The sequence below is a fragment of the Corvus moneduloides genome, chromosome 10, assembly GCF_009650955.1.
Source record: "Corvus moneduloides isolate bCorMon1 chromosome 10, bCorMon1.pri, whole genome shotgun sequence".
Classification (NCBI taxonomy): Eukaryota; Metazoa; Chordata; class Aves; order Passeriformes; family Corvidae; genus Corvus; species Corvus moneduloides.
This window is the reverse complement of record NC_045485.1, coordinates 23,822,958-23,850,940: the sequence shown is the minus strand read 5'-3', so window position 1 is coordinate 23,850,940 and position 27,983 is coordinate 23,822,958. Positions and strand designations below refer to the sequence as shown.

Genomic DNA, 27,983 nt, shown 5'->3' with positions numbered 1-27,983 from the left:
ACGGGAGAGCTGCGGTGAGGGAGCGAGGCAGCTAACCGAGGCGCTGAGGCGCTGAGGGGCGGGGGGGCGGTGATGGGCGGAGGCGCTGCGGGCGCGCCCCCTCCCGCCCCTCCGCCCGCTCCCGCCGCCTCTCGCGAGGCCGCCGCCCGCCCCGCGCGCGTCACCGGCGGAGCGGACGGGGACAACATGGCGGAGCGGCGGCGGCATAGGAAGCGCGTCCAGGTACCCGAGACTCCCCCTTCTCCATCCCTCCCTCCCCGCCCAGCGGCTCTCCCTCCCCGTCCTCAGAGCGGCTTCCCCCGCGGCGTTCCCGCTCGACGCTGTTGCGAGGCGGCGGCTGCGGGCGGCCCGCGGTGAGGGAGGAGAGTGCCCCGGTCTCGGGGCACCGGGAGCCCCTCAGGCCGGGGCGGGAGCCCGGGCTGGCAGGTTTTCCTCAGAATTTTCTAGCAAAGTGGTAAACGCTGTGAGAACAGAGCGGGGGAGCTCAGGTAGGAGCGTTTCGGGGCTGAGGGGCGGCCGGCGGGGCCCCTCGGCACATTAGAGGCGCCCCCGCTTCATCCCCATGGGCTCTGCGCCCTCAGAAGTTCTTCATCTCTCCATGACCAAAAAATGAGATTTGGAGCTGTTCCCTATTTTTAATCGCCGTGTTACACTCAGAATCTTCCCAGTTATCAGTGTCGAACAATAGCTTAGTGTGGGTAACACCAAAACACCCGGGAGCTGCACCTTCACCCAGCCTGTCCGGCCCAGGGATCGTAAGCAAAAAACGTGGGACAGATGGTAAAAGCATCTTAAAAGCAAATGTGTCCCAACCAGGAAATGATGCGGGAAGGGAAGGAAATTTGTGTCTGGAGCACATAAACAAACAGGCACTCCTAAAAATAGACCTAATCAGCTTTGAGGTCGTGTTAAAATGTAGTGATAATTGTGTGGTGGCACTGAGAGGCAAACTGAGGGCTGCTTCGGTGTTTTCATTTACCTGGGAGTCTGATACGCCAGGGCGCAATTTTTACAGGGAGTTTTACAGAGTTTTTTGTGCATGTTTTGGGCGTACTTGCAGTATCAGTGACCATAACACTCGTTACTGTTATGTGTTATCAACACTCAGCCTAAATAGTGTTTGTTTGGGGTTTATTACTGTACTGTAAGAGCAGATAATATTCACGAGAGAGATCACAGAGCCATTCAACAATGCATGCTTCATATGTCACCCTTCTGCTTGGTTGCCCTCTCTCCTTTCTCATCCTTCCCTTTCCCAGCCCACTTTCCCTTCCCCCAGGAAGATGGAGATCTGCCTGTACTTGTAAAGGTTCCTTTTATTTCCCCTGTAATTCAAATTAGCGAGGCAGGGGGAGAAATGCAAGGAGTAATTAATCAAAATCTTGTTGAACGAGCCCTGTCCATCACAGCGTTCAATGAGTTATTGTAAAACATCGCAGAATTATTCTCTTTTTAAGATTTTTATAGGTTGTCCTTTTCCAAGGATGATGATAGCTCAATAAAGCATCCATCAAACCAAATTTAAATGTAATTTAGTGTTTGTATAACACCCAAGGCTGTGGTCTTGCAGGCAATTAAGCACATACTGAATTTCCAGGCTGTTAGCAGTAAAAGTATTTCCCAGATCATTAGTAATTAAATCGATGTCTGGGTTTTAACACTTAAGGTCGTGGCCTAAATTTGTGACATAATTATGTAAATAAATGTGTATCTTCATACGTTCCCAGTGTAGGTCAACAACAATGGGAAGACAAGACAGTGAACAAAGAATACTGGTGAATGCTCAAGGGGTGATCTTAATTGGTCAGTGGATAAAACAACTCATATTTTTCTTGGTAGTTGGTTTTGGGTTTCGTTTTTCTTAAGCTTTTTGAACTTTACTGGCATATTTGCAGTATGATTATCACGTTTTCAGGCTCATGCTGCAAGTGTCTTCTTTTAAAATGAAGTGTGGGATTTTTATTCATAGGTGCTTCAAGTGTTTCAACAGTGTGTACTTAATTTAAGGTGATATTGGCCCCATAAAGAGATTATTTATTGCACTGCATGCAAGTCTGACATCTGAATACCCTGCTGTCATTAAACAGAGCTGTATTTCTTGACAGGAGTGAGGTTCCTGGGAGAAGTTGGCGTAGTTAGCTGTGGAACAGGCTGATGTAATGGAGTTCAATTAGAAAAACACGGGCACAGAACCTGGGTTTGGAATGAATTTTACAGGATTTCATGCCTGCCATCAAGATTAGAACTGTGGTAGTTAGGTCAGAAAGCTAGACATGAGAAAAGGCTCAAAAAATAGTTCAAAGTTCTGTGTAGCCTACTCTGTGTTTCCCGTTGGAAGCAGTCACAGGAAGGATGTGTTTTATGGAATGCATTTTCATCAAAAGACATGTTGCCCAATGTGTGTTGCATAGCTTAGACTCTTCCTCTGAAAGTTGCAGAAGTTGCAAAAATTTTAACTTCAGAAGTTTGAACAAAGATATTTTAGAGGTAAAATTCTCTTAAGTGTCATTCCTGATGGTAATTTAACTGTAATCAACACGGGGATTAATTCAGACGTGCAGTAGTGAAAGGCGGCTGGTCTGTAGGATGCAGATTGCTTACCCAGTGGCTCCCATGTGATTCAGATGTCTGAAATCAAGAATGCTTGCTGTGTATAAAGGATTTACTGAAAGAAAAACAACATATGTTGTCTAATGGCTAGTTTAAGCTTTTTATTTTAGACAAAATACAGCTCAAAAGATGGGAGATAGCGTTGAATGCCTGTTACTCCAGCAACCTGATCAAAGCTACTTCATGTCTTGGAGCTGTATTTTTTTCCATATTGTGTCCTGAAATATTCACTTAACCACAAAATGTTGAGCATTGGTTCCTTTGACAGGCGTTGGGCCGGGTAACACGTGGCACTGTGCTGGCAGCTCTGCAGTTTGACTGTTAAATAGGCATTACGTTTTCATTACCTTGGCTGTGTTCCACATGCGCAGTTTTAGTCTGCCCGTGTCAGGTTTTGGGCTGATCTTTGCGTTAGGATTAACAGCACTTGCGTCGCCCCTTGGTGCTGTGTCCTGCACTCCAGAAATGTTAATGCACGTGAATACTGCTCCTAAAACCAGAGAAAACAGCTTCTGGGCAGTTTGGGTGTCAATGTCTCACTGCAAATTGATGGCTGAGGTGGCATCAGCGCCATTAATGACAGGTACTTTCCTTGTTGACTTTTTTCCTTTAATTCAACCTCTGAGATTCTCCTGATGAAGGACATCTACTAATCATTAACTGTTGTAGCCTACAGTTGTGTCCTGTCATGATTTGGGTTCTGCTGCAAGGAAAATGCAACAACTGCATTGCTGCTCCTGTGCTGCAGTTGTGTGTGAATGACTCTGAAAAGGATCTGCAGAAAGGGCAATGGAATGGTTTTCCAATAATGCATATTGTAGTCCAGATTGCCCATTTGGCTTTATTTTCTTCATAAATTGTAGTAAAGATGAGTGGGATGATAACTAGGGAGAATGGTTAAATTACATCTTCGAAAGCTGAGTGGTATCAGCTCATAGAGGAGGAAGAAACAAAGATCAAGGGGGCAAAAAAGAAGTAGAAAAATGGGAATTAAAAGTAGCAGCCTGAGTTGTCATTAAAACAAGAATCAGTTTTGGAAATCTTGAGTTACATTTTTGGAGGTGGGAAGGGAAAAAGTCAGAACAGCTGGCCTGGGGTTGGAAGGGGACTGAAGCTGGCATGTTTCGGCTTCAAAATACTGTACATTGCTCCTTGGATCTGTTTTAGAACCCTGTATGTTTACAGCTTTTGCTCAAAAAAATTAGCAGTGGTTGAAAAGAAAGAGGGAAGAAAAGAGATACTTTTGTTTTCATAGGATACGTACTGCACTGAAAATCATCTGCTGATCTTTTTCTGTGAAGAAAAGTTAATGTTTTGTGGCCAGCACATGGCCATGGTAATCCAGAAGAACTGGTTTCTCCACATGGCTCTGCCAGAGTTTCTTTTAAGAGACCTGGGGCAGTCCTTATACTGGTCATCAGTGCAGAAGTTGGGCAAGTTTATGTTTGTTAGTCACTGAAGAAAATAGAGATGGAGTCCTAAGAGCAAGTCCTAACACCCTGGTGTGTTTGTTTCCCCCCAACCCACTCCAATCATGCCAATTTGTGTGCTTTTTCTTTATCAATGGCATGCTGGTTTCTTTTAGGCAAAGTACAAATATCTCAGCATCACCCATTCCCCTGCCACAGAACATCCACTCTGAGGTCCTGACAGTCAACAGGGAAGGGAAAAAGATAATCCTGCAGTTCAGCCCAAGCTGTGATGTGCTCAGCACTTTCAGAGAAGAGAAGAGGAGGCTAATGCAGTTGTGGTGTCTTCATAATGAGAAGTGTGTGGAATGGAACCTGGGCTGACAGAGTGTCATTTTTGATGTAGCCTCTCAGCTTGAAAAACAGGCGCCACATGATAAATGTGCTTAAATTTTTCCTTTCCTTATCTGAAAACTGTGTAAACTATTAGGCTTCAGCAGTCTGCTTTGAGTCATGGTGTTCTGAAAATCTAAGAGCAAAGAAATCAACTAGATACTTGTTTCATTGAAATAAAAGAATTTTGATGATCCCTTTGAAACAGAGGAGCATAAATCCTTGTAATGCATTTGTCTGCACACAGAATAACTTGTCTTGCTTGTGACACTCATCATTTACTCTCTTCTGATTTTCCAGAAGCCCTGTATGTTACCAGGTTGTGGAAGGAAATTGTCCTGTCTTGGGTCGTACTTGTCTTCTTGCAGCTGTGATGCAAACGGGGAATAAAATGAGCGCAGTTTTCAAACCAGAAATGTGCTCTGCCCTTTTGTCATCCATTAAGTGTTCCAGGAGTAGGAAAACCTGAATAAATCATGCTTGGGTAGAGCTGAGGGGGAGAAGGAAGCTCATGAGCACACTGGTTTCAATAGCTCCGTTCAGATGTTATTTGTGATGTGTTCAGGCCCCTCTGGTGCTGCAGTCCCAGCTGGGGGTTGAATTAACTGGGAACTACATCCATGTATTGAAGTCCAGAAAGAACTGTGCTGTACTTTGATTTGGGAGGTAATGGTAAATTTGATGAGGATTTTCCCTTAACTTCAGTGGGTCTGGAAGGTCCCTGGGTTTGAAAAATCTCAGTGTCCTTTTATAAATTCATACAGGGCAGAATTGTGATTGAGAATTATTCTTAAAAATTTAACATGTCTTTGCATTTCTAGCAAGTCACTAGGCTGAGCACTACTTTTCCTGTCAGTAGGTGGAGTTCTTCTGTCTAGACAAGTAAGAAATTTGGTTTGATTTTATTTTTAATGGCCAGAGTTTGTAAGTTACCAGGGATTGTAAATCTCTAAATTTTACATGCTGTCTAGTGACAACATGCATTTTTCAGTATACAAAACTAAAGTAGATCTAAGAGTCTAAAACAAAATATGGAGCAGAAATATTTGGCACTACCCTATTTTTTTATTATTTTATAATAGTTTAATCATAGAATTTTAACATTCTACAGCATTCTAGAAATAGATTACACAAGATCTTGAATCTTTCTGTCCTTCCTATAAAAGCAAACTTTAAATAGCAGGAAATTTTCATACTCTTCTTAAGACTTTGTTACTTGGTTTAAAGCTTTGTAGTTTTTCAGAACTATCCCTTGATTAATTTGTATAATCTTTTCCTAAATGTCTAAGGAGGCTTCAGGTGCCTGGGTTTGGGCTATTTTTACAGCTGAACACAAAATTTGACTGAACTGCAACTTTTGAAAGTTGTGCTCAGGGTAATGAACTTGCCAGTACTTTTGTTGAAATCATTTATTGATGGAATATAATGCTATTTTCTGTCAGTCATCTATTTTCATATTTTATCAGAAGCCTGGCTCTGCAAACAAAGGGATGAAAATAGGATGAAAAACGGGAATTAAATCGCAGGGAACGCTTTCTCAGAATGAGCTCAGTTAAACTGTGGCAGTCTCACTCACAGGGAAGCTTTTTTTGTTTGGGCTGTTATGAAACTATCCCTCGTGGACAAAGCAGTAGAGAGAAAGGAGCAATAAAAAAATCTCCTGGTGCCAGCCCCTGCCTGTGTAGTGCATCACATGACCCAGCAGGATCATAAATATTTTAGGAAGAAAGGGAAACCACCTTAGCAGAGGAATTAACACTAATGTGAATATCTGCAGCTTCTCTGACTGTTTTACTGTCTGTGCTGTGAAGAACATTTGCCCTGTGAGTTGTTCCAAATTTCATTTGCTGATAGGAATGCCTAGAAAAGCAGCGTTTCACACACAGCTGCTGCCTGCACTCCCCAGTTTCCTGGTGCCTTAGCCCATGTGGTAATGATGGGACGCAGTCACTCGTTTTATTTCAGTGCATTGGAGCTCCTTTTGTTGCTGTTAAATTACTCTGGTACCAAGTTTGGTGGTTTAGTTTGATTTGCAGTTACTGGTACAACTGTACTGTATGAGAGGACCTGAAACCACCAAACTTAAATTGTGTGCATACACGCACTGTCAGGGAATAGTTTCTTTATCTGATGTTCAATACGGATTTTTAAAATTTAAAAATAAAAAAAAGGATTGAACAGGCAGAAGGAGGTAATATCCATTTGAGGCCTGTTAGGATCATCTGGCCTAACTTGGGCACATGTTTTTGAAACTAACTGGTGAGTGAGCATATTTCTGCTTTCATATGGAGGATTTAGACTTTTTTAAAAAGTCTCAGAACTAACAACTATGGAGTCTTGTGGTCACTTGGATACCTTGTGTCTGTATTATTCTCTTCAAAATTCTCAGATAGGAAAAGCAACAATCTCCTCTAGGATACTCATTAACCAGTTGGTTTTGAAAGTTAGCTGTTCAAACTGTTGAAAATTAACAACTCTTACCATCTGAAGCTTTTGTTCTGGTGTAACCACATCTATTTGACCTTGCATTTCCATTTAACATGCTGCTTGTGAGATTATGATTATACATCTTAAAAGCAGTAATGGAGCTTGTATATGTCTATTGACCTTTAGGAAAATTAGGTCTTTAAATAGACTCTGAAACTTTTATTCCTGTAAATGACCAATCTGGTTTGTGGTTTATATAATCTGTTTCTTCAGGCAGCATGAGAGGAACAGGTACAGAAAAGGCCCTGCAGTGTGGAAAGCTATCCCAGTGTTTCTGTGTTACTGATCCACAAGTAGCAGGGGGGGTTGGAGAATTAAACCTTATGGAAAAGAATTTTGAGGAAGTTAGCATAAGTCAGTTTAATATCCCAACCTGTGGTTTTTTCAGATACATTATTGTGAAGCAGGAGCATTAGAAAGTTCTTCCATTCCCTTTTTGCAAATATTAGATCTTAATTTTACATACCTGAAAATGCCTATCTCCATCCTTCTGCCTTACACATCTCAGAGTTCTGTTACCTCTCTGCAAGGTGGTAAAAGCACAGAATTTCTGAATGTGTGCAGACTAAGGGCTCCCTGTCAATAAAACACTGGTTTTGATGTTCATATTTAATCCTGCTTTGCTTTTATCCTGATGTTCTACTCTGTAGATTGGAAGAATCTCCTCAAGGGTACTCTAAAGTCTTATTCTGTAGTCATGCAGCAGCAAAGAACTTTTCTAGCCAAATCTTTCAGCTTCTTTTCAACATGGTTTTCTCCTTTTCATGTGAAATCTGGGCTGTTCTGTGTTCCGTCAGAGTGCGTACAGTGCTCTCATTTCATACACACTCATTCCTCACTCTGTTTTTTCTTTATTCCCAGCTTCACAACGGTTTCCCTCCCAGCTCTGTGCCTTAAGCAGCTTCCCATGTGCTGCTTTCCTCTTAGGTCTTCCTTTAGTTTGCTCTTTCTACATATCTGCTAAAGGAGTTTGTACTCCTTACCTTCAGTTCATCTGACTTAAGATTTCCTGCTTTTTGCTTCATGTAGACAAGAAAGTTCTCAGAAAAAATGACTTGACCTATTTTCACATCCTTTATATTTTATTTGTTATTTATATATTGCTGTGAAATAATGAAGACTTTGCAATACCTGGTTTTTAAAGCCCAAATGAGTGATTTTCTTATATGTTTAAAACTGTATTAATAATTTTTTACTTTTCCCACTGTAGGAAGTTGGTGAGCCATTCAAGGAGGAGAAGGCTGTTGCTAAATACTTGCGATTCAACTGTCCAACAAAATCCACCAACATGATGGGCCACCGAGTTGATTATTTTATTGGTAGGGTTGCTTTTAACTAGAGAATTAAGGTTTCTTCAAATATTGTACTTGGAGGGTGGGAGAGGCTGTTTTATTTTTATTAATAGTACTTTATCTAATAAGTACTGATCTTAGAGTTTGGTTTTGAAAACTTATCAAAGTATTAGGAAGTCATAAAATGAATTTCACTAGCCTGGAGTAAATGCAATAAACTTTACACTCTGTGATTTAAAGGTCTGTTTTGTCAAGAGGAATATTTTTCAGAATATTGATTAGTCTTACTTGAAAGATTGAAAGGATGTGGAACATCATCAGAACAGACTGGTCATTGTGGTTCAAGGAACATAGACTAAATGTTGAAAATAATTTTAATACACTTTAAATTCCATTTTTTCTTCTAGCCTCAAAAGCTGTGGATTGCCTCCTGGATTCTAAATGGGCAAAGGCCAAGAAAGGGGAGGAGGCTCTCTTTACAACCCGAGAGTCTGTAGTTGATTACTGCAACAGGTATGACCCAGGCTACTTCATCAGTGTCATTAATGACTGTAGTTGTCCAGACGTCATAGTTATTTAAGAATCAATGTAACTTGGGCTTTGTGCATCCTAAAACTTCTGTGGTTGTTTGTATGCAAAAATAATGATTGTATTTTTATTGCTGTGTTTGAGTGTGAAAATGGTGTCGTTTTATTATTTTTGTTCCCAAAACTCTCTCAGGCTTTCACTGTACTGCTTGGGGCAGCAAGGTGAACCAAATGAATTTCTGGAATTTTGACAATATTTGAAGTTAGTAGGGTCAGAGCTCTCAAATCTCTCTGTCCTTGCTGTCTGAGGAGCAGGATTCTGTACTGCTCTTCCTGTTGGGAATTCAGCTGTGCTCCTTTCAAGGATGTTTCTTGTTGGTGACGACCTTAAGAATACCAAGTACTACATCCTGGTGCCCTGCTGGCCATGCGTTTTTATCTTTATATCTACATACATATATAAATAATATATGCACTTGCAGTAAGGTCTGTTTGTAGCTGACAGAAAGGGAATACTTGCATATGTACTATAGTTTTAACAGAGGGGTTCTGTTCATCGTGCATCACTTACCAATGATCTTGATGAGCTCTATGTCCACTTCCTTATTTTGGCTATGAAATACATTGACATGAACTTGAAAATAATTATTGCAGAAATTGCATTAATGGGAAAGATAATTGAATGGATCTGGTGGCTTTCTGCATCCTACATCTTGTGTGTTCATTTATATCTGCAAAATGCTGCCACAGAAAAGTACAGTTTTTACCCAGTTTTGAACAGATGAACCAAAAAAAGCAATGCAACAGGCAAGATACGAGATAATTAGGTCTGGTGTATGTAGCTGTAAATAGAGCAGATGATGGTGACCTTGCCTTTCAGTCATGCTGGTCATGATTATGTTAGAGAGATGATCTAGAATGGTGTCTAATAACATAATTGAGTGTAAATGTTGTTCTCACAGCTGCACTTAAATGAATCATTTAACTTCTTTTGTTTTAAGACTCCTGAAAAAACAGTTCTTTCATCGAGCATTGAAAGTGATGAAAATGAAACCTGACAAGGATACAAAGAAAGAAAAGGAAAAAGGAAAGGCTGAAAGTGGGAAAGAAGAGGAGAAAAAGAGCAAGAAGGAAAGTGGCAAAGATGAAAAAACTAAGAAGGAGAAAGAAAAGGAAAAGAAAAAGGATGGTGAAAAAGATGAGTGTAAGAAGGTAAGTACTCTGTGTGTGTAAGAGAAGAGACAAACCTGTAACAAATACATCGACTGATTGTTAAGATTGCACTGGCTCAAACATTGGTTATTCTAAAATATGCCTTGCTTTTTTTTCCTGCTTTCATCTCTGAAATATGCTGGATTTTTTTGTTACCTTTTCAATTCTTATTTTGGTCTAGATCAAAAAAGAGGCTTCAGTTGGCCTTTATGTACCTCGTCATCTTTTAATGTGGGCTGAGTTAATCAAAACCTGTTTCTCTCCAGTGGCAGCAGGCAGGGAGGCTGTGTACATCAGTTACCATAGAATAACACATGTGCATGTGACCAAACATCCAAACCAGTGCAGCTGCATGAGTGAAGCACAAACAGTTTTTCGGTGTTTGGTAACAAGAATGTTTGGAATGTCACATTTGGTGTGTGGGACCTGTAACTGGCTGTGGAACAGCAGCCGTGTTGTGTCACAGCTCCGTGACTGAGCTGCATCCTGCCTCCTTTCACTTATCTCCAAGTTTAAACTACTACTGCTGTATGGGTTTTAATGTAAGTTTGTTTTCACTCCTGATTGGTTTTATTACTTACTTATTATTAGCAGAAGAGAATTTCTAAATTAAAATGTTGGGAAACTGCAGGAGAAACTTGATGAGTGAATATGGTGTTACTTCTATACACAGTGGTCTGAATCAGTGAGAGTTAGTAGGATAGTGCTCCAAAGTTATTCCCATTCAGGCATTCCTAAGTGAAACAATGGCACATCTAGTGAGAGTTATAGTCTGTCTACAAAGGTTTGGGTGTCAGAAGAAACCTAAATGGCAAATAAAAGAATTATAAACAGAACATTCCCATTGCAGTCCCAACACAGTGTAAGATTACCCAACTCTTGAGGTACTGCAAAATGCTGAGTATGAAAGTAACAAACTCCTCCAATCCACTGTCATCAGGGGAGGTGCATTATTAAATGTATGTTAATTTTTAAACTAATCATTATTTATTGAACAGATATTTAGTGGATTATATAAGCCAGTGGGTAGGAACTTGAATGAAACACAGGACCAAAATCACAAAGTTAATTTCTCACAGCGAAATAAGCAGAGAGAAGGAAACAGGAGACAGAAGAGGAAGCACAAGATCCAAAAAGAGATTGAGGAGGACAAAGAATAAATGGGCAGAAACTGATTCTGCCAGGATGCCCGTTTGGTAAATACTGCACTTAAATAACAAATAATTCTAACAAAGTCAGTGATGGTGAAGTGTTGTTCCCTGTTCACGATCCCTGTACAGACTTCTGTTAGTATCAGCCCAGCTTTGCTAGGCATTTGACAGCACAGTGTAATCCTGAAGTCATAGTCTAGTCCTTAGACACTAACTAAGAAATTTCTACTTGCTTACAATTTTCCTTGATTTTTGAGGTACCCAGTTGGTAATAAATAAGAACAGGAAGAAATAAAGTATCTTTACTTAAAAAAAAAAGTGTGAACATGATCTTAAGTTTGTGAAAAGTTATCAGATTAAATATATTAACAGATACTATAAATTAAATAAAAATATATCATAAAAATAATATACAATATTAAATATAGAAATTTTAAAATCTTAATTTTTTGTAATTTATATATATAATTATTTGCATATGTATTTTTTTATATATTATAATTTATACATATAATATATTAGATATAGATAAAACACTTGTTTGTCCTCAGGATGACACCCCAGGAACACCCAAGAAAAAGGAAACTAAGAGGAAATTTAAACTTGAGCCACATGAAGACCAAGTTTTCTTGGATGGAAATGAGGTAAGATTTATAGGTGCTTTTCAACTTTGGGTGTCACCATGCTATTGTCAGATAATAGCTTAATTTACTAGATTTCTGCAAACTCCTTCGTGACATGTTGAAAGAAAAATTAATGGCAATGTGCTGTCTGATCGTAAAACCAGATTTTCAGATATTTGCAAGGAGGTTAAAGACAGGTAAATATAGGACAGTAACTTCAAAAAAATCCCAAAGAAAACTTCCTTACCAGTAGTTGAGGTGTTGGTGGCCATGAGGTGAAATGTTTTTCCTCAGGGTGGATTCAGGGGCTGGTGGGGACAGGAAGGTGGGGACAGGAGGGTGGGACAGAAACTCCTGAGGTTCCTCCAGCTCAATTTATCCCATAGCCACTGCCATGCCAAAGTTGTTCTAAACCAAACAAGCCTTCCAGGACACCGTGTCCAGTTGCAGGAGGGGAAGTAAAAAATACCTGCCTGGCTTTGTGATCCGAGCAGACAGGTGACCCTTTGGCATTCCTGAATGCTCATCCTGGCTTTAGCACTGAAATTGTGGCCTTAAATTCTTCTCTCTGCTTTGCTGTTCTGGAAGACAAAGAATTTAATTATTTACCAGCTCTGTAATGTACAGAGTCACATTTGTGTTTCTCAAGTTTGGGATAAGTGGTAAGTTTTACTGTGCTGTGCTGTGTGGCTGTACTGGAATCTCCCCCAGGATTCTTGTATTCCTTTGGTTATAAGATATACATGGCAGCAAATTCTGTAAATAAATCACTTGTGCAGAAAATATGCTTCCTATTTGTATCTTGATTTTACCTTTCTCAGTTCTTCTACATGTGCTTTGCTCTGTTTCATCCCATCTCATGTGGAATCACACCCAGCTCTGATCCTCCCTGTCGTCTTTACATGAAGTGCCCATTCCAAATGAGGCTGCAGACAATATTTGCAATATCACAGTATTTACTGCTTGTCTTAACATCACTTACTCCTCTGGTTATTAATGAGCTGACATTTTTTAACAACTGCAACTCACAAGAGCTTTTTTTAAGTAGTTGCTAATTTACAGCCAGTCCTTGTCTATTTGCCTTTGAGCTGGGTTTTCCCTTTTCTTCATTATTTTGCACTTAGAAACACTGGATATCCCCCACTTATTGCTCAGTCACCATCTTCAGCTTGCTTGGGCTCACAGAGCAGCCGACTGGCAGCAGCTACACCTGAATACAGCCAACTTTGGCATCCTGTGAGAAGCAGAGTGTTAAATATTTATTGCATCACACGGAATCACCGCTGCCTCCCACGTGTCCTTCCAGTAGTTGGTATTGACACATCTGCAATGAAGGTTGCTGGTTTCTAGTAACCAGCAGCTTCTTTTCAGTTAGAAGCTCAGATTCAAACTGTTTAGCTTGCTAAGAAAAAAATAAGATTCTTCTAGTTCAGAAAATCCTGCACTTTACCAAGAAGTTTCTTGTTTATGGATGATGAGCTCAGATTCGAATGGACCCACAGTTCTCACACAAACATTGGCTCTGAGTGTTGCAACTGTAGACATTGAGGTAAAAGTGCTGTGGGACAGAGGGTACAGTGACACTGATGTGAGCCTAGCACAGGGCCTGCAGTGAGCGTTCCAGCTGCATCCTTTGTTCCAGGTGTTCAGTCTGGGTGTTTTCGAAGTTCACAGGACTTCTTGTTTCTACTTGGTGGACTTGGGAAACTTTTTTATTTTTTGCAGAAGTTTTTTTTTGCTTCATGCTGAACGACGTTAATGAATAAAGATACAACCAAATCTTGATTCAGTGATACTTCTGAATCTTTCATTTTCCCGTCAGTTCTGCTGTCTGATTGTTTTCCTCAGGATTACATCACCTGTCAGTTACCCTTCCTAGGAATCACGACCCCTTGCCCTGCCCGGGTGCTGACCAGAAGGCCTTTTGCTCAGCACCAAGCATTGCAGCCTGGCAGTGAGTGTTTGGGTGAGGGAGTACATGAGATGTTTATCAGAGAGCTTGTTTTCTGAGTGTAAACCAGATCATTTCTGTTGTAGGTGTATGTGTGGATCTATGACCCCGTTCACTTTAAAACTTTTGCCATGGGACTTGTACTTGGTAAGTCAGAGTCGACACAAGTTGTTTATTTGTTGCCTGAAGCCAACCAGTGAGTTGTCCAGTGGGCAAATGTGGGTTATGTAAAAATATGAAATATGAATGATAGATTTCTGACCCTAGAACTTGTATTTGTGTAGGATAAGACAAATCAGCTAATTTTATTTTTTTAATCTGAAATAGTATAGATGTTAACTGAGTCTAAGGCACTGCTTTGAATGAGCAGTAAGCCTGGAACCTCTGTACATGTACCAGGAAAAGCTAATGATGCTTCTCGTGCCTCTCTCCTGCCCTCCCTGCTCAGTGATTGCCGTTATAGCCGCCACCCTGTTCCCGCTCTGGCCAGCCGAGATGCGTGTCGGTGTTTATTACCTCAGCGTGGGCGCCGGCTGCTTTGTCGCCAGTATTCTGCTCCTTGCCGTCGGTGAGTATCGGCAGGCGGGGTCTGAGAGGGCGGAGGCGTAGCCCGGCTCTTTCCCGAGCTCGGAGCTGGGCGGTGCCGCTTCCCGGGACGTTGTTCAGCCGCAGCCGGGCGGATCCTGTGTGCGCTTCCCTCCGGCCAGCGGGTGTCACAGTTGTGCCACGGGAAGAGAGAGAGCTCAGGCTCGTGTCGCCTGTTGGTGTTTCCTGTGTAGTGCAGATCTGTTTACTGCCTCTGGTTAAACAAAAAAGTGCAGAACAAACTCGGAACGGCACATACAAACAGATTTAGAGGTGAGAATGGTGTCACCAGGATTTTAAAGCTTTCTGTAGCAGAGGGGTTAAGAGCTAAATCAGAGATAAGATCCATGGTTAGTGGGGTGGGGAGCACGTGGTAAGAACAAACTACTCCACACAGCTATTGTGGAGTGAGAACTTTCCCCCCAACAGCCCCCAGTCCCTGGTTGGGGGTGGGAGTTAGCAGTGAACATCTCTTACACCATGGTTGTACACTGTGTGTGTCTACGACAAAATCCAAAATTTCCCTTGTTTTCACACAGCTCGCTGCATCCTTTTCCTTATCATTTGGCTCATCACTGGAGGAAGGCATCACTTCTGGTTCTTGCCAAACCTTACAGCAGATGTGGGATTCATTGACTCCTTCAGGCCTCTGTACACACATGAATACAAAGGACCAAAAGCAGACTTAAAGAAAGAGGAAAAATCAGAATCCAAAAAGCAGCAAAAATACGACAGCGAGGAGAAATCAGATAGTGAGAAGAAGGAAGAGGAGGATGGAAAAACAGAAGCCACGAGGAACTCGGGAACAGACGGCTCAGGAGGAGAGCGACATTCAGACACTGACAGTGACAGGCGCGAAGATGACAGGTCCCAGCACAGTAGTGGCAATGGAAACGACTTTGAAATGATCACAAAAGAGGAACTGGAACAGCAAACAGATGAAGGGGATTGTGAGGAGGAAGAGGAGGAAGATACCGAAAGTGGGCCTTCACACGGAAAATCATAACTCACTGTGGTTTGGGACTAAGTATGTGCAAATGGTTGGGATTTTCTTTGTTGGCTGATCACCAAAACATAGACCATACAGTAGCATCTTCGTTTGCTGAAATATCTGTGTTACCAAACAGTTTTATATCTAGTTCCTACATTTTTTTTTAACCATTAACTTGATTACTTGATACTATGTTAATCATTAATATCCATTTACGGAAGTTTTATCAATTTGACAAGTTTTCTATTGATTGATAGATTGCCCAGATTGTCCTCAAACATACTGAAAAACATCATTTTCTGGTACTTGCATAACTGGTGAATTAGTTTAGCTTCTCAAACTTGCTTTTGTAAACCAGATAAAAGTTGAATGACCAAATCTCAGATTATTCCTAGTTATACTCATCTGATAGTTAGGTAAAGCCCTTCTTAGCCCACAGCCTTCTTGATATTTTTCTTGATTTTGTTTTCAAAAGATTGTGAGAACTTTCCTGAGAAAACTAGTTTTAGCAGAAGTATTTTGCTGACAGTAGAGGAGCTGGTAGTGCTGAATTTGGCTGCAGTGTTCTCTGTTTCTCCAGCCTGTGTGCCAGCAACTGAGGAAATCCAAACTGGTTTTGTGCATCTGGTGCAGAGAAGAGATGTCATCTCCAGCAGGTGAAGGAAGCAGCATGGTTTGGAAATGATGGCTGTTTTCTTTCTCCTGCTCCATCATAATTAAAAAAAAAATGTATTCTGTACATAATTTACAAATAAAGCAAACCATTTACTTTAACTGCTACTTATTATTTAGAGATTTGATCCAGCATTCAGTTTGTATTATTGAAGCCATGTTGTGGTGTATCTATCAGAGAAATGCAAGTCGAGAGGACCTCACAGAGTATTTGTGTATGATTGGTAGCTGTTCCACAGAAGCTTTAGTTTTGTGCCAACATTCCATGTATTTGAGTAAATTGATCTTTATTAAATGAAAGCAAACACCAGAGCTGTATGGATGCCTTAATGTTAAACCTCTCTGTACTCTGGAACTGGAGTAGTTTTAAGCTGAAGAGGCAGGGGAGTGTTGGTGTGCTCCCAAGGCTGGGTGACTCAGAGCTGATGTGAGATGACCATTAATAACTTGTTTGTAAATCCCCCGGAGGAGCCGGTGCGGTGTCTCCTGCACATCCCTTCCCACTGGCTCTGTGGAGGATGGACTGGAGGTTCTGGCTGACTGAGCATGGAAGAAGTTACAACTCGGCCTCTTTCCTCTCAAGGACTTTATAGATTTGATTGTCTCCCCAGCCCACTCAGAGAAGATGAGGGTAAGAGAATTTTTTTTCCTATCCTAAATTGCTTCCCATCCTTCCAGCGTCCACATTTTGGATGAAGATACTAATTTTTCAGATTGTGCAAATATATACATCATCATGGGTGTGTTGATAAACAATTCATGAATATGGTGTATTTGCTTCTTAAATCCTGAATAGTTACTCCATAAGGAAACAGATCAATTGGATCATTTTTTTATTAATATAGCAAAAAATTAAAGGACCCATTAACTAAACAGATTGACTCCTGGCCACTTGTGTGTTATCACTAATTAAAAGAGCTAACGAAGTCCTGTTGTACCTGACGGGGGTGTGCACAATGTGACGGGGAGAGCAGAGCCTGCACTGGGGCATCACAGGGCAGCCAAGCTCTGGACAGGGTTCTAAGAAGTTAATGCAGGGGGTTTTAGTTACTTAAGTACATTTCCTCCTCCAAGTGAAATAACACCTTCAGGGCCTTGCTGAGCAAATCAAGTGACAACGGTCAAATAAAAACTGATGTTGCCATCTGCTCCCTGTTCAGGGGCCGTGTGCCACGTGCCAGCGCTGCCCACCTGGGGACAGGGGTCTGGGTCTCAGAATTAACCATCAGACACTTGTCACCTTGACAGAGTTCCAGGCTCCTGCAGCCTAGAAATGGAACTGGCCTTAAACTCCTCACTTGATCTGCTGTGAACAGCTCTGATCTCTGAGGTGGGGTAAGAAAGATTTGGTCAGTGGTTAAGGAAAGAACTTCATGACTCATTACTGTAAGGTAGTTTTCCCAGAAATATCCCCCAAATACTTCTGAAGTATTTTGGAATAAGGTAATGAAAAAGAAGTAGTTACAGCATGCCAGTAATAGCAAAATTATGAGTGGTCTTAAGGTATCATGACCAAAAACTTCCAGTTCAAAGAAGAAATCACAAAAGGACTTGGCCACCTTTAGATTTTTATATCAGGCATTTCAACATTCTTCTTAATGATTTTGATTTTTAACTTGTAGAGTCTAGGGTGACCTCATGAGAACAAATACACAGATATTTAGCGGAAAGTTATTCAAATAACTACACTACTAAAATGTCCTTCCTGCAATAAAATTTTATACTGGTCTTACTGATATTCCTCCCAGTATAATTTTCTGATTTTCTTTCTTTGCAAGAAGATATGATTATTCCTACATATTTTAAATTAAATAATTATTGATAAAACACAAAGGAGTATTAATGCAGATCAGTGTTTAGCAGAGATGCTACACCCCAGTGTGCTCTGCTCTGGTACAGATACAGTAACCTCAGCTCACCTGTCGTGTTCTGGGGTCCTTAAACAGAGGCAGGTAAAGAAAACTGGAGAATGTCTCAGTTCCTCAGTTCACTCTCGTTACACTTTCCCAGGGCCCAGGAGTGTGGTGGCAGAAGCATCTGCCCCATGTAAACGCTAAGTGTAGACAATGTAAACATGAACTGTAGAAATGGAAAACACCTGCCAGGCTTAGCTTTTATGTTCCTTCCTGCAACCCCTGGCAGTTCTCACTGTGGCGCTGAGCCCTCAGAGCCTTGCCAGGTTCCCTGCAGCTCTTCTGAGGATGTAATTCTTTCCTAACAGGGTCTCACAGTGACAGCAGAGCAATAATCCTGCCTCACAGCTGGCATCAAAAGCCCTGGGCAACAGAGAAACATCCTCTTCCAGCTGAGGTGATTGACTGGCAGCAGTTGGAAGTCCTGCCAGAATGCCCCCTGAATTTGTTGGCAGAATCAGTTCAAGGGAGCTCAGCTTACAGAACATTTCCTCTCTGTGCCCTGCCCTGTGCCTCCCTCTGTTGAGCTGTTGAGCTGGGTACCCCTTGCAGTGTCCATGCCAAAATTTCTATCCCAGCCACAAACATAAGCAATTTACATAATAAAATACACCTAATACCTGTTTTCCCCCTGGAGGGGCCATGGTGAGGACAAAGACTGACTTCACCTTCACTGGGTGTCCCAGAGCCTAAATGAGCTCTTGGTCCTGATGGGCCTGACTGTAGATGACACAGCCCAGCTGTTTGTAACAGGGACCTATCCTTCCCCTCCCTCTTGTCCCCAAAATCTGCCTTATCCTGACCTAGATCAAAGTTTCCAACAGAAAATTCGACATGTATTACTTCCTTGAGTTCTAGAAAGCTTGTGTTAGCCTTACTTCCTCGTATTCGAGTCTAAATTCTTCAAGGAGTTGTACTGGGACAAATTCAGAGTAGATCCACAAATTAGAGCCACCACAAAACCAGAGCAGGAGACAGATTCTGGAGATAATTTCCTGCTCTCACACAGTAGTCACAAAGGAGATGCTCAGGACCTGCATGTCCTCTCACTGCTCCTTCTACCCTTTCCCAGCTGCTGTGGGAAGAGAGGGCTGTATCACTTACTCCTTGGCTGACATCTCATCCAGCTACTTCTCATACATTTTTAAAACCAAACCTTGAATCATGCAAGCTTGAACACCATTCTTTATTACACTATTTGTACAAGAAAGTCTGTATCAAACATTTCCCAAGATCCAAAGCAGTTGAGCTGCAGTTTCTCAGTGGTTTTCATGCAGGGCTTAGCATGGACAATAGTGCTGGACTCACCTTTTCTTTAAAATGAGGCTGCTCTTGTTAAGAATTAGTCTGTCCTGGGAAAGAGTCTCCACCTACTTGCCAGCACTGCTGTGATAGATGTGTTGGCTTTTAAGTACAGCAGAGACGGATCAATTCTCTTGGAGACCTATAACGAAGGAGTGGTGACATTTAACTCTGTTGAGCAAGGCTGACCCCCAGCTCACTCCAGCGCATTCCTCAGGCTGCTGAGGTATTTTGTCTAATGAGAAAGACTCACTGATTCAATTCTCGACCTTTCTGATCAACCCCTCTCTATAGAATCAGAATCAAAGAGGCAATTTTTACCCGTTTTATCACTGTCAGGATAAGCTGATGTTTGCAAAACACTCAGATGCAAGGCCTGGGACACTGGTTTCTAACAAACTTCTACAAGTCCAAGGTACTTAATTACTGAGCATCACTGATTACTGATTCTGACCAAATCTTCCCCAGGGAGAGAGAGTGGTGTGAGATGGTCCAAGGCACTGTGCCCTTCTCAGAGCACAAGGAGAAGGGTGAAACAATCCTATCAGTGTAAGTGAACTGAGACTGAAGCAGCTGCTGAATGTTTTCAATGGACTTCCTGGTAATGGCTGGTACAATTTCATTAGGGCTTCTCATTTTATTTAATAAAGCATTGGATTATTTTATTTGTAATTCAGCAACAGGTGCAGGAAAACAAAAGGCACATTTCCTGATAGTGCCCACAAAGAGTCCATTACTGCCTGGCTGACACAGAGGCATTCCCTTTGCCATGTGTATTTTTTTTTTTTTTTTGTATGTGAAAATCACAGAAAAAATTGTTTTGTGATAAAAGACTTCTGAGAGAGGAATTACTTTTAGAGTTAGCAACAGCACTGTGCAAACAGTTTCAGTGCAAGTTGAAGTAAAGAGGGAACTAACAATACTGGGTTAAACACTGATCCTGCTTTAGATAAAGGTCAAAGACTTTCTGCAGGTGGTAACAACCATTAATCCTCATCATGTACAACAGAAGGCAAACACGGGAAAGGCTCAGCTTGTGATCCCTGAAAGTCCCCTGTAGCCTGGATCCAGTGAAGGATGGAGGTGCTTAGGAGAGAGACACTGGCAGTTTATCATTGCTAATCAATAAAAACACAGAGCAGAGCCCCAGGTGACTCTCACTGGCCTTCACAGTAAATTCTTACTTTCTCTTTCTGGCATGTGAGTGTTCAACCAGTAATTAGGCTGTTTGTTGGGAGTCAGAAGATGGAGTTTTGAATTCTTCACACTGAGGGTGGGATTGGAATTGCATTTCCCCCTTTTTAGCCTCCTTTTAAATTTAAGTGCCGCAACAGCGGTTAAAATTGAAGTCTACCAAGAAGTACTAACATACTAAAAGGTTGCAAAAGATTTTGAGCTCTGCTTTGATGTTTGTGAGCAACACAAAGAGAGTTTGATCACACCCTGCACTCCATGTTGGCTTCAGTCTTAATTTTAGTTTTGTGTTACAGTGACCAGTAAACCACAAACTGGGTTTTTAAATTACTGGTATGTGTAATGTAGTTTTTAGGGCTTTGCTCGTACCATCTTTCTTCCAGTTTCCCTGAAAAATTATTTGTGTCAAAGACAAGACAAAAACCCACCAACACTGCAGTGACATCTTGAGCACTAGGAAAGGTTACGTCTTGTGTAGTGACAGCACACAGCAGGGACACAAACCAAGGAAACACCATTCCTGCAAATCCAGCAAGGCTGACACCAGCTCTGTACTGCATTTTCTGGATTTTCACTGAATAAGCAGAATTAGAATTCTATTTAAAAATGCCTTCAAATTAAAAATACTATGGAAATGTGTTTCTTCTCAATAAGATCTTCCTAAGAATGAACTTGTTACTTTTGAGCACCTCAAGTGCTCTAAATGAAGATCTACCACATACTGTCTGTGCTTCTTTTAAAAAGTTCTTGAAAAATAAAACATCTTGCAAATGGGACATCAGTCAAGCATTTTCTTCCTTAAAAGTAAAGTTAGTTAAAAATCAGTTTGGTTAAGTAGTTTACTGGCTACATATTCTATTAGTTAAATATTCAATTAAAATTATAAAATCTTCATAAACTCTCTCTCTGAGCCATGCAACCTTTCAGGACCAGCAGCTCCACGACCACTTGCCATTGCAAAACTCGGGTTGCTAATCCAGTGCTGATAAGGCACAAGCTCTGTCAGGGCATTAAACAGGTTCAGCTGGGCTACACCCAGTTAAAGGCACATCCAGGGAAAAGGGGAGGATGCAGGCAAGGCTGTCAGACTGGCACTCATCCCACAGACAAATGTATTCCAGAGAACATTCCACAAGGACCATGGTCCACTGCCCCTGGCTGTGGGGACCATCCACCTCCAAAGCGAGTCACCCCCAGCCTCTTGCTGCTCAGGAGAGGGAATGTTCATAGTCATCTGTGCAGGAGTTCACAGTGTGCAGCTTCCCCCACACATGACACCAAAATGCACAGAAATTCATTTGATCTCCCTGTCTTTGCCCACATGGCTTGAGGTGTCCAAGATGCCAACATAAGATTGCTTGAAATACACAGAGGTGAGATTTAAATTTACTCCCCTGCTCAACACAGTAGAGGGACAGGTTGCAATGAGCTTCTAAAGCACAGCACATCTCCAACAGGAAGAGCAGGGGGAAAGTAAAGACTCAGCTCTAGCTGCACAGGAAGCACAGCCCACACTCCTCTGTGTACAGGAGCTGTATTCATTATCTGCACCTGCCCCTGTCTGAAGGAAACCTCCTGCCCTAAATCAGGCAGCAACAACATGCAGGGACTCTCCTGGTCCATACTGCTCTTCCTAAGTGACTTCAGAGGCTGCAGTGACCCATGGGGCTGCAGTGTTGAGTTCCAGCACAGCAGGGAGGAGAGGGTCGAGCCCAACACCTGTTCGGTGGGACAGTTTGTTCAGTCACTGCTTCTTTCAGAAATGATCCAGTTAGATTTGAAATTAGAGCTGGTCTTTTTTCTTGTTCTTTTCCCCTTTGTCCTAAAATCCTATTGTTAAGGTTAAGTTGAACAACAGAACCCAAAATATGAGCAACCAGCAACAGGAAACAGCCCCGAAGAAGGAAGGAAGCCTCTATGCAAGTATCTCAGACGACACAGAACCACTACATGAGCTTTTAATACACAGCTTTTACAAGAGATTTTCTGTATTATTTCAGGTACTCTCCTCCTCGAGGAGGAGTCTCCTGTCTAGTTTTCACATACAGCTGCCTTCATGCAAATATAAACAAATTTTTTAAACCTTTCTATTGCTGCTCATGGACATAAATGCAGCCTCTTTGACTAAGCAGGATGGGTTCAAGCCATTATTTAGCCCATGGTGCTTGTCAAGTACCTGCAAGTTTTCCTGTGAAGGAAGAGGCAGCCCCTATCCGACATGGAGTGAGCAGCTCCTGACAGCAAGAAGGACCTGCCAGCACCAAGCCCTGCATTTGATTTCCAGACATCCCATCTTGCACCATCATTTCTCTGGGATGGAAGGTGAGATGCAGCACTCAGGAGCAGAAAACAAGAGTAATCAGTGAGTACAAAGCAAGCTTCCAAACAAGCACAAGGTGGTGGAGGGAAAGGGAAGCTGAGAAGTGCCACAACACCAACAGGGGATGTAATGCAGGCTGAGGGCCACGCTGAGGAACTTCCCCAGAAGGCTCACTGAACACAGAGCCGACACAGTCTGGAGGTCACACACTCACTGAGATTTTTATCAGCAGAAAAAATATGTCTAAACTGTCCCTGTGCCCTCCTGGTTCCTCATTTCCACCATCCACGCATCTCCTCACACAGGCCTGTGCAGAAGTTCCTGCAGTCCAAAAGAGAGACGTGAACAGAAACAAACCCAGACATACAAACAGTTCATTTGTTCCCACTGGGAAAATCACTTTCACTGCTTTGCCCTGGGTTAGAGCTAAACAGAAGATGACTATGAAATCATCAGTATTCACATACCTGTAGGTGGACTGGGTGCTCAGAAGGTGCAATACCCCTCTCAGGTGTAAACATTTTCTTATTATACTACAATTTGTGCAACAGTGCTAGTAAACACTGCGTGGATAAGTAACTATGGTCTGCATGAACGTTGCTGAAGATTACTTTAAGCTGTCTGGTTGTACAGAGTACTGATCATCTTGTTTTTCCACAAAATCCCAAACCAAACAAACCTCAGAACTTTTTTCCCCCCTCAGGTTTTTTTAATCCTTAAGATGACCCATGGAAGGAGAAGAAGGAAGGGGGAAGGAGAGGGGCAAGCAAAAATAGAGGGGGGGAAAATCACAACTTACATCTGGATTTAATTCCAGAGAGTTAGTTGCTTTCAGAAGTCCTGCCAGCTACTTGATACTTTCGTACACAGAGATACATCAAACAATACCCACCGTGTGGGCACAGAGCTTTCCAAAGGGAGCATGCTGTGCTCCCTGCCATGCAGGAGGACCCAAGGGCTTCCGCTGAAGCCTCCTCATGCCCCACCATTGCCTTTTCTCCACACACACCTCACACATTTAGAACCCAAAATATTCATCTGCCACTTTTATGAGGATCTTGGCATCCCACCATGCTGCACTCGGCACTGGGGCACCATGAGGCTGCTTCACCTCCCACTGCCAAGGGATCAAACACAACACACTGAACCTGTTCCTCAGGGTGGTTGTGATATATGTGCTATGTGTGTTATATGTGCTATGTGTGTTATATGTGTTATTTATGTTTGTTACGTGTGCTAAATGTTATGTGTTATGTGTGCTATGTGTTATGTCTGTTGTGTGTTGTGTTATATGTTACGTGTCATGTGTGCTACATGTTCCAGCTGTTATATGTTATATATGTTCTGTTACATGTGTTATATGTATGAGTTACCTGTGTTATATGTGCTATATGTGTTATATATGTTATGTATTACCTGTGTTATGCCCTGTTTTCCCGGACACGAGCCCGCACGGCCGCTCCCCGCCCGCCTGGTCCCGCCCGGTCGCCGCGCCGGGGCGGGCGGGGGTGGCGGCTCCGCCGGGCGGGAGCGCGGAGCGGCGGCCGCAGGTGGGTGCCGGGCCGGGCGGGGGGAGCCCGGGCGTCCCTTCGGAGCCCTCCGGGCCGCCTCCCTCCCTGTGGCTCCGGAAAGGAGCAGGAGCCCGCCGGCAGAGCCGGGGCCAGCGGCGGAGCCCGTACGGGAGCGTCCGGGACGAGGAGCGGGCGGCGCCGGCAGCCGCGGGGTCCTCTGTGCGCAGGATGGGGGCTGTGCCCGCACGGCCCAGGACAGGTGACTCCACGTTACAATATTTATTCTTTTTATTACTACTATTATTATTATTATTATTATCTTACCGAACGGGACCCTGTTGGCGTGCAGGTTCCCTCCTTTCTGCGTACGCAAGTGCAGCGTCCGGTACATGAAGACGAAGCACACCGGAGTTAAGTCGTACTGTAAATCCAGACCAGGTTTCAGAGGATGCACTTGAGCAGATGAAGAGTGAAGCGGTGAGCCCAGGTAGGCTTGTAAACAAACTCCGGGGATGCTTCTCGAGTTGCGCTGCCAAGGACCTCTAGTTGCTCTGCTGTAACTCTGCTCTAACTCTGCTCTCCGGACACACAAACTCAAATGTGCACTAACACAACACTGACTGTCTGGCAAACCGGTCACAAAGTGCAGGTGTTTGTTTAAATCGAAGCGATTTGCTGTTAACACAGAGCCTACGAGTCAGTTCCTTTTTACAACTGCCTTGGCTCCTCAGCTCGTCTTTGCTCTCACTGACATCACTGACACCATCCTGCTTCTTTAAGGAAAGAGAGAAGAAATTCAACAAAGCTGTCCGTGCTGTTTTGCTGACATACACAGAGCCACTCTATGTTCATTTTCCTTAGGAATTAACACTTGGGAAAGAGTTATCACAAACAAACTTGTGGAAGTCTGAAGGGAAAACCAGCTGTTCCGAGGTCTCTGTCACTGTAGTACTTCGAGATGAACAAAAAAGCCCAATTCACTGAATGAAGCCCTTGTGCTTTGGATTGCCTCGGAGTTCCAGGATTTTTTGCACCAAAAAAGGAGGTGATGCTTGATGCTTTTTCTGCTTTCAAGATATTTCTGCAGTCTTGACTTCCTAAAGATTCTATGAGCATAATGAACTGTGAGGCTGTGCTGTAGCATCTCCTCAGTGTCTTGTGTGATTTTTGTCCTGTAATTTCTTCAAAATACGTAGGCATTCTGAAACTTCCATCCCTCTGCCCAGCTGGACAGAAAGACCTCTCCATGCTTTCTAAAGGAAAGGAACATAGTCAACCTTATTTCCTAAACCTTTCCTTGGGTCAGTAGCTAGAAAAGTAAATTATGTTGACCTTTTAACACTCAAGAATGTAATTCAAAGAAAATAACATTTAGGCAGTTGTTGATAATTTAATGATGAGTTAGTGAAACTCTTTACTCTTCATTAAAGAGCCTGAAAAATATCAGACAAATTGGGTAGTTGCTGTGATGGAGAATTAACTAATTGGTAGAGGTACACAGAAATGAATTTTTAGAAGTTTTTTTTTTTTTCTTTTCAGAGATGAAGCACTGTGCCTTGTGATATTTATTTTTGCTGTTTTCACCACTGGAGGATGGCTGCCAGACGCTGTGAAAATGGTTCTGGTCAGTACCACTGCACCCACACCAGCCAACCTCTTGATATCAACTACATGTTAGTCCTGATTATGCTTGGAAAAGTCTTCCTTGATTTCTTCATGTTGCAAGCTAAGCTAAAACCCGTGAAAACCAGTTTTATGGCATGCTTTTGCGTTTCAGTGGCACTTCTTGATTTCACACTGCTGCTGAGTATCTGCTTCATTTTCTGTTTTGAGGACTTTGCACTGTGGGGCACGCGATTCACAAAGTACCACATCTGCCTCCTCACTCAGATCACTTCTCTGACCTACGGAATTTTGCATTACCCAGTGTATCTTGTGGCTGCTCTGGATTATTACACCACCGTCTCCCAAACATCTCAGTTCCCTAAAAGAGCTCGGAAGTTACTTTATGTCTTTGTTGTGGCAGTGATATGGATTTCAGGGTTTTTTTCCACTCTTGAAGCTCCTGCTGTCGCCGAAGAGCCAGAAATGCAGAACAGTGTTTCCCCTTCGCAGTGCCCTCTCTCTGGCAGCCTGCAGAGCTACTCAGTGTCATGTGCCATGGTGCTGCTGCTGGGCACGGCTCTCCTGGCTCGCTGGAAGGAGGTGACGACCATGCTGCTGTCTGCCAGGCTCCTCTCCTTTTCCAGCCAGCCTGTTCTGATGTTCTCCTATGTGCCTAACAACACCACCACTTGCTTTAAGTGGCAGCTCCTGAGCAGGCTCCTCCTGTGTTTCCTTGGCACTTGGGCACCGTTTGTTGTTCTCCAGGCCGTGGTTCTGCTGCTGGGTGTGCAGATCCCGGCCTACGTGGAGATGAACGTGCCCTGGTTGTACTTCATCAACAGCTTCCTCCTGGCAGCAGCCTACTGGTGTCGGTGCCACGATGTGGAGCTGACAGAGGAGGGGTGGTGCACAGACCCATTTGTCAGCTGGAAATTTTGCTTTATGCCATTCAACAATGAAAGCACAGAGCCAGCTGATAAGCCAGACACAGGAATCGTCATCTGTTAATGAGCTGCCGACTGAAAAGGCTGCAAATAAGCAGAACTCTGATGTTCTGTGGCTGGGTCCTTACGGACAACACAAGGAAACATCTCCAGTGTCCAGCAATACTGTAGTGAATATTGCACTGGAGTGCAGGACACCGAGGCCCAGTGAGCAGCAAGCACTGCCAGCCCAGGGAATTCAACTTCAAATTACATGTTTAAAAGACCACTGCTTATATAGGACAAGGTTCCAGTTAAACCTCATGTTTCTCACTAGAATTTTACACTTCCTTTAAATGGAATTACCTCAGGTTTTACAGTACAAAATGCAATAAAGTCTTCAAGGCTGGAGTTACATACAGATGCTGACCTAAGGTTCAAATGATTTTTTGAAGTGTATTTTGTTGTTAAAATGTGGATTTTTGCCAGCTTGATGGAAGGCAAGGGTTGCTGTCTGTTTAACAAGAAATAACTGGTTTTAGTTAAAGTTACAACTCTTACAGAAATAGAAACTTTGTTTACACAGTACAAAACCAGTGCAAGATGTGCAACTTCCCCACCCACGGGAGAAGTGCTGTTTCATTGTTTCTTTGCTGCTGCTCCTCAAAGGTATATGTACAAATTAAAAATTAAATAATTAGAGCAACAAGCATTATACATAAACACACGTCCAAGGTTAAAGAATGGTTTAAATTAAAATATAGTTTATTTTTAAGCCAAAATTACTTTAAAATAGTTAAATATGAAGTGGGACTACTTTAGCAGGGAAAGAATTAGTCAGGCTTCTAGAAAAAATATTCCTAATTTTCAAATTCTTACAGTTTTATGATGGACTTGATTTGATTTTGTATATGAGAAATAAATGATACACAACCAAAGCAGACAAATGAAATTAGCATTTATTTCTGAAGCACTAAACTCACAATACAAGGTTGTATTGAAAGAGAAACTAAGTAAATGATGCTGTAGGTTGGTGAATCGTCCCCCAGACCCACAGGGAACAATGATTTCACACAAGAATACTCATTAAGAAAACTCTGCAGATAACAAAAGGTGCAATTACAAGCAAGTTTAAGCAGCATAGTTTAAGGTGCTTTGTTTCAGCATTTGTAGGATGGATTTTACCCATTAACAGACAGATTGAAGAAATTTCACTTTTACAGATCATAACAAATGAGAGAATCTAAAATTCATTCACATGCTAGTTGGTAATAGGAAAGTGCTTCTTAAAAAAAATGATTCACAAAGTAAA

General features: G+C 42.4%; 2 protein-coding genes and 1 long non-coding RNA gene across 6 annotated transcripts; 2 read left to right on the top strand and 1 right to left on the bottom strand.

The window, feature by feature from the left end:
- Positions 1-116: 116 nt before the first annotated feature.
- SEC62 (SEC62 homolog, preprotein translocation factor) lies at positions 117-16,776 on the top strand. Its single transcript, XM_032119638.1, has 8 exons — positions 117-222; positions 8,110-8,218; positions 8,599-8,704; positions 9,720-9,930; positions 11,633-11,725; positions 13,742-13,802; positions 14,104-14,223; positions 14,780-16,776. Exons 1-8 carry the CDS (start codon positions 187-189, stop codon positions 15,244-15,246), a joined length of 1,203 nt encoding a protein of 400 aa, XP_031975529.1. The 5' UTR covers positions 117-186; the 3' UTR covers positions 15,247-16,776.
- On the bottom strand, positions 14,110-24,554 carry LOC116448750. The gene is made up of 3 exons (XR_004242102.1): positions 24,468-24,554; positions 19,125-19,260; positions 14,110-14,454 (listed from the first exon to the last, which is right to left on the bottom strand). It is a non-coding gene; the product is annotated as an uncharacterized LOC116448750 (long non-coding RNA).
- On the top strand, positions 24,141-27,983 carry GPR160 (G protein-coupled receptor 160). 4 transcript variants are annotated; one of them, XR_004242101.1, is made up of 3 exons: positions 24,141-24,402; positions 24,493-24,630; positions 25,005-25,676. XR_004242101.1 is itself a non-coding variant. In XM_032119639.1 (3 exons), the coding sequence occupies exon 3, from the start codon at positions 25,737-25,739 to the stop codon at positions 26,754-26,756; it is 1,020 nt and encodes a 339-aa protein (XP_031975530.1). In that variant the 5' UTR covers positions 24,539-24,630; positions 25,005-25,188; positions 25,683-25,736; the 3' UTR covers positions 26,757-27,790. The 4 variants fall into 4 exon arrangements, 3 of the variants coding, with proteins under 3 accessions (XP_031975532.1, XP_031975530.1, XP_031975531.1); XM_032119639.1 differs by lacking the exon at positions 24,141-24,402 and adding an exon at positions 25,683-27,790 and having other exon boundaries at positions 24,539-24,630; positions 25,005-25,188; XM_032119641.1 differs by lacking the exons at positions 24,493-24,630; positions 25,005-25,676 and adding an exon at positions 25,683-27,983.

Excerpts from the sequence above, each read along its gene's own strand:
- SEC62 (XM_032119638.1), top strand. The coding sequence starts at position 187 with ATGGCGGAGCGGCGGCGGCATAGGAAGCGCGTCCAG. Across the intron at positions 8,219-8,598 it reads CCGAGTTGATTATTTTATTG|CCTCAAAAGCTGTGGATTGC; the intron begins GTAGGGTTGCTT and ends TTTTTCTTCTAG. Across the intron at positions 8,705-9,719 it reads GTAGTTGATTACTGCAACAG|ACTCCTGAAAAAACAGTTCT; the intron begins GTATGACCCAGG and ends TTTTGTTTTAAG.
- GPR160 (XM_032119641.1), top strand. The coding sequence starts at position 25,737 with ATGGCTGCCAGACGCTGTGAAAATGGTTCTGGTCAGTACCACTGCACC.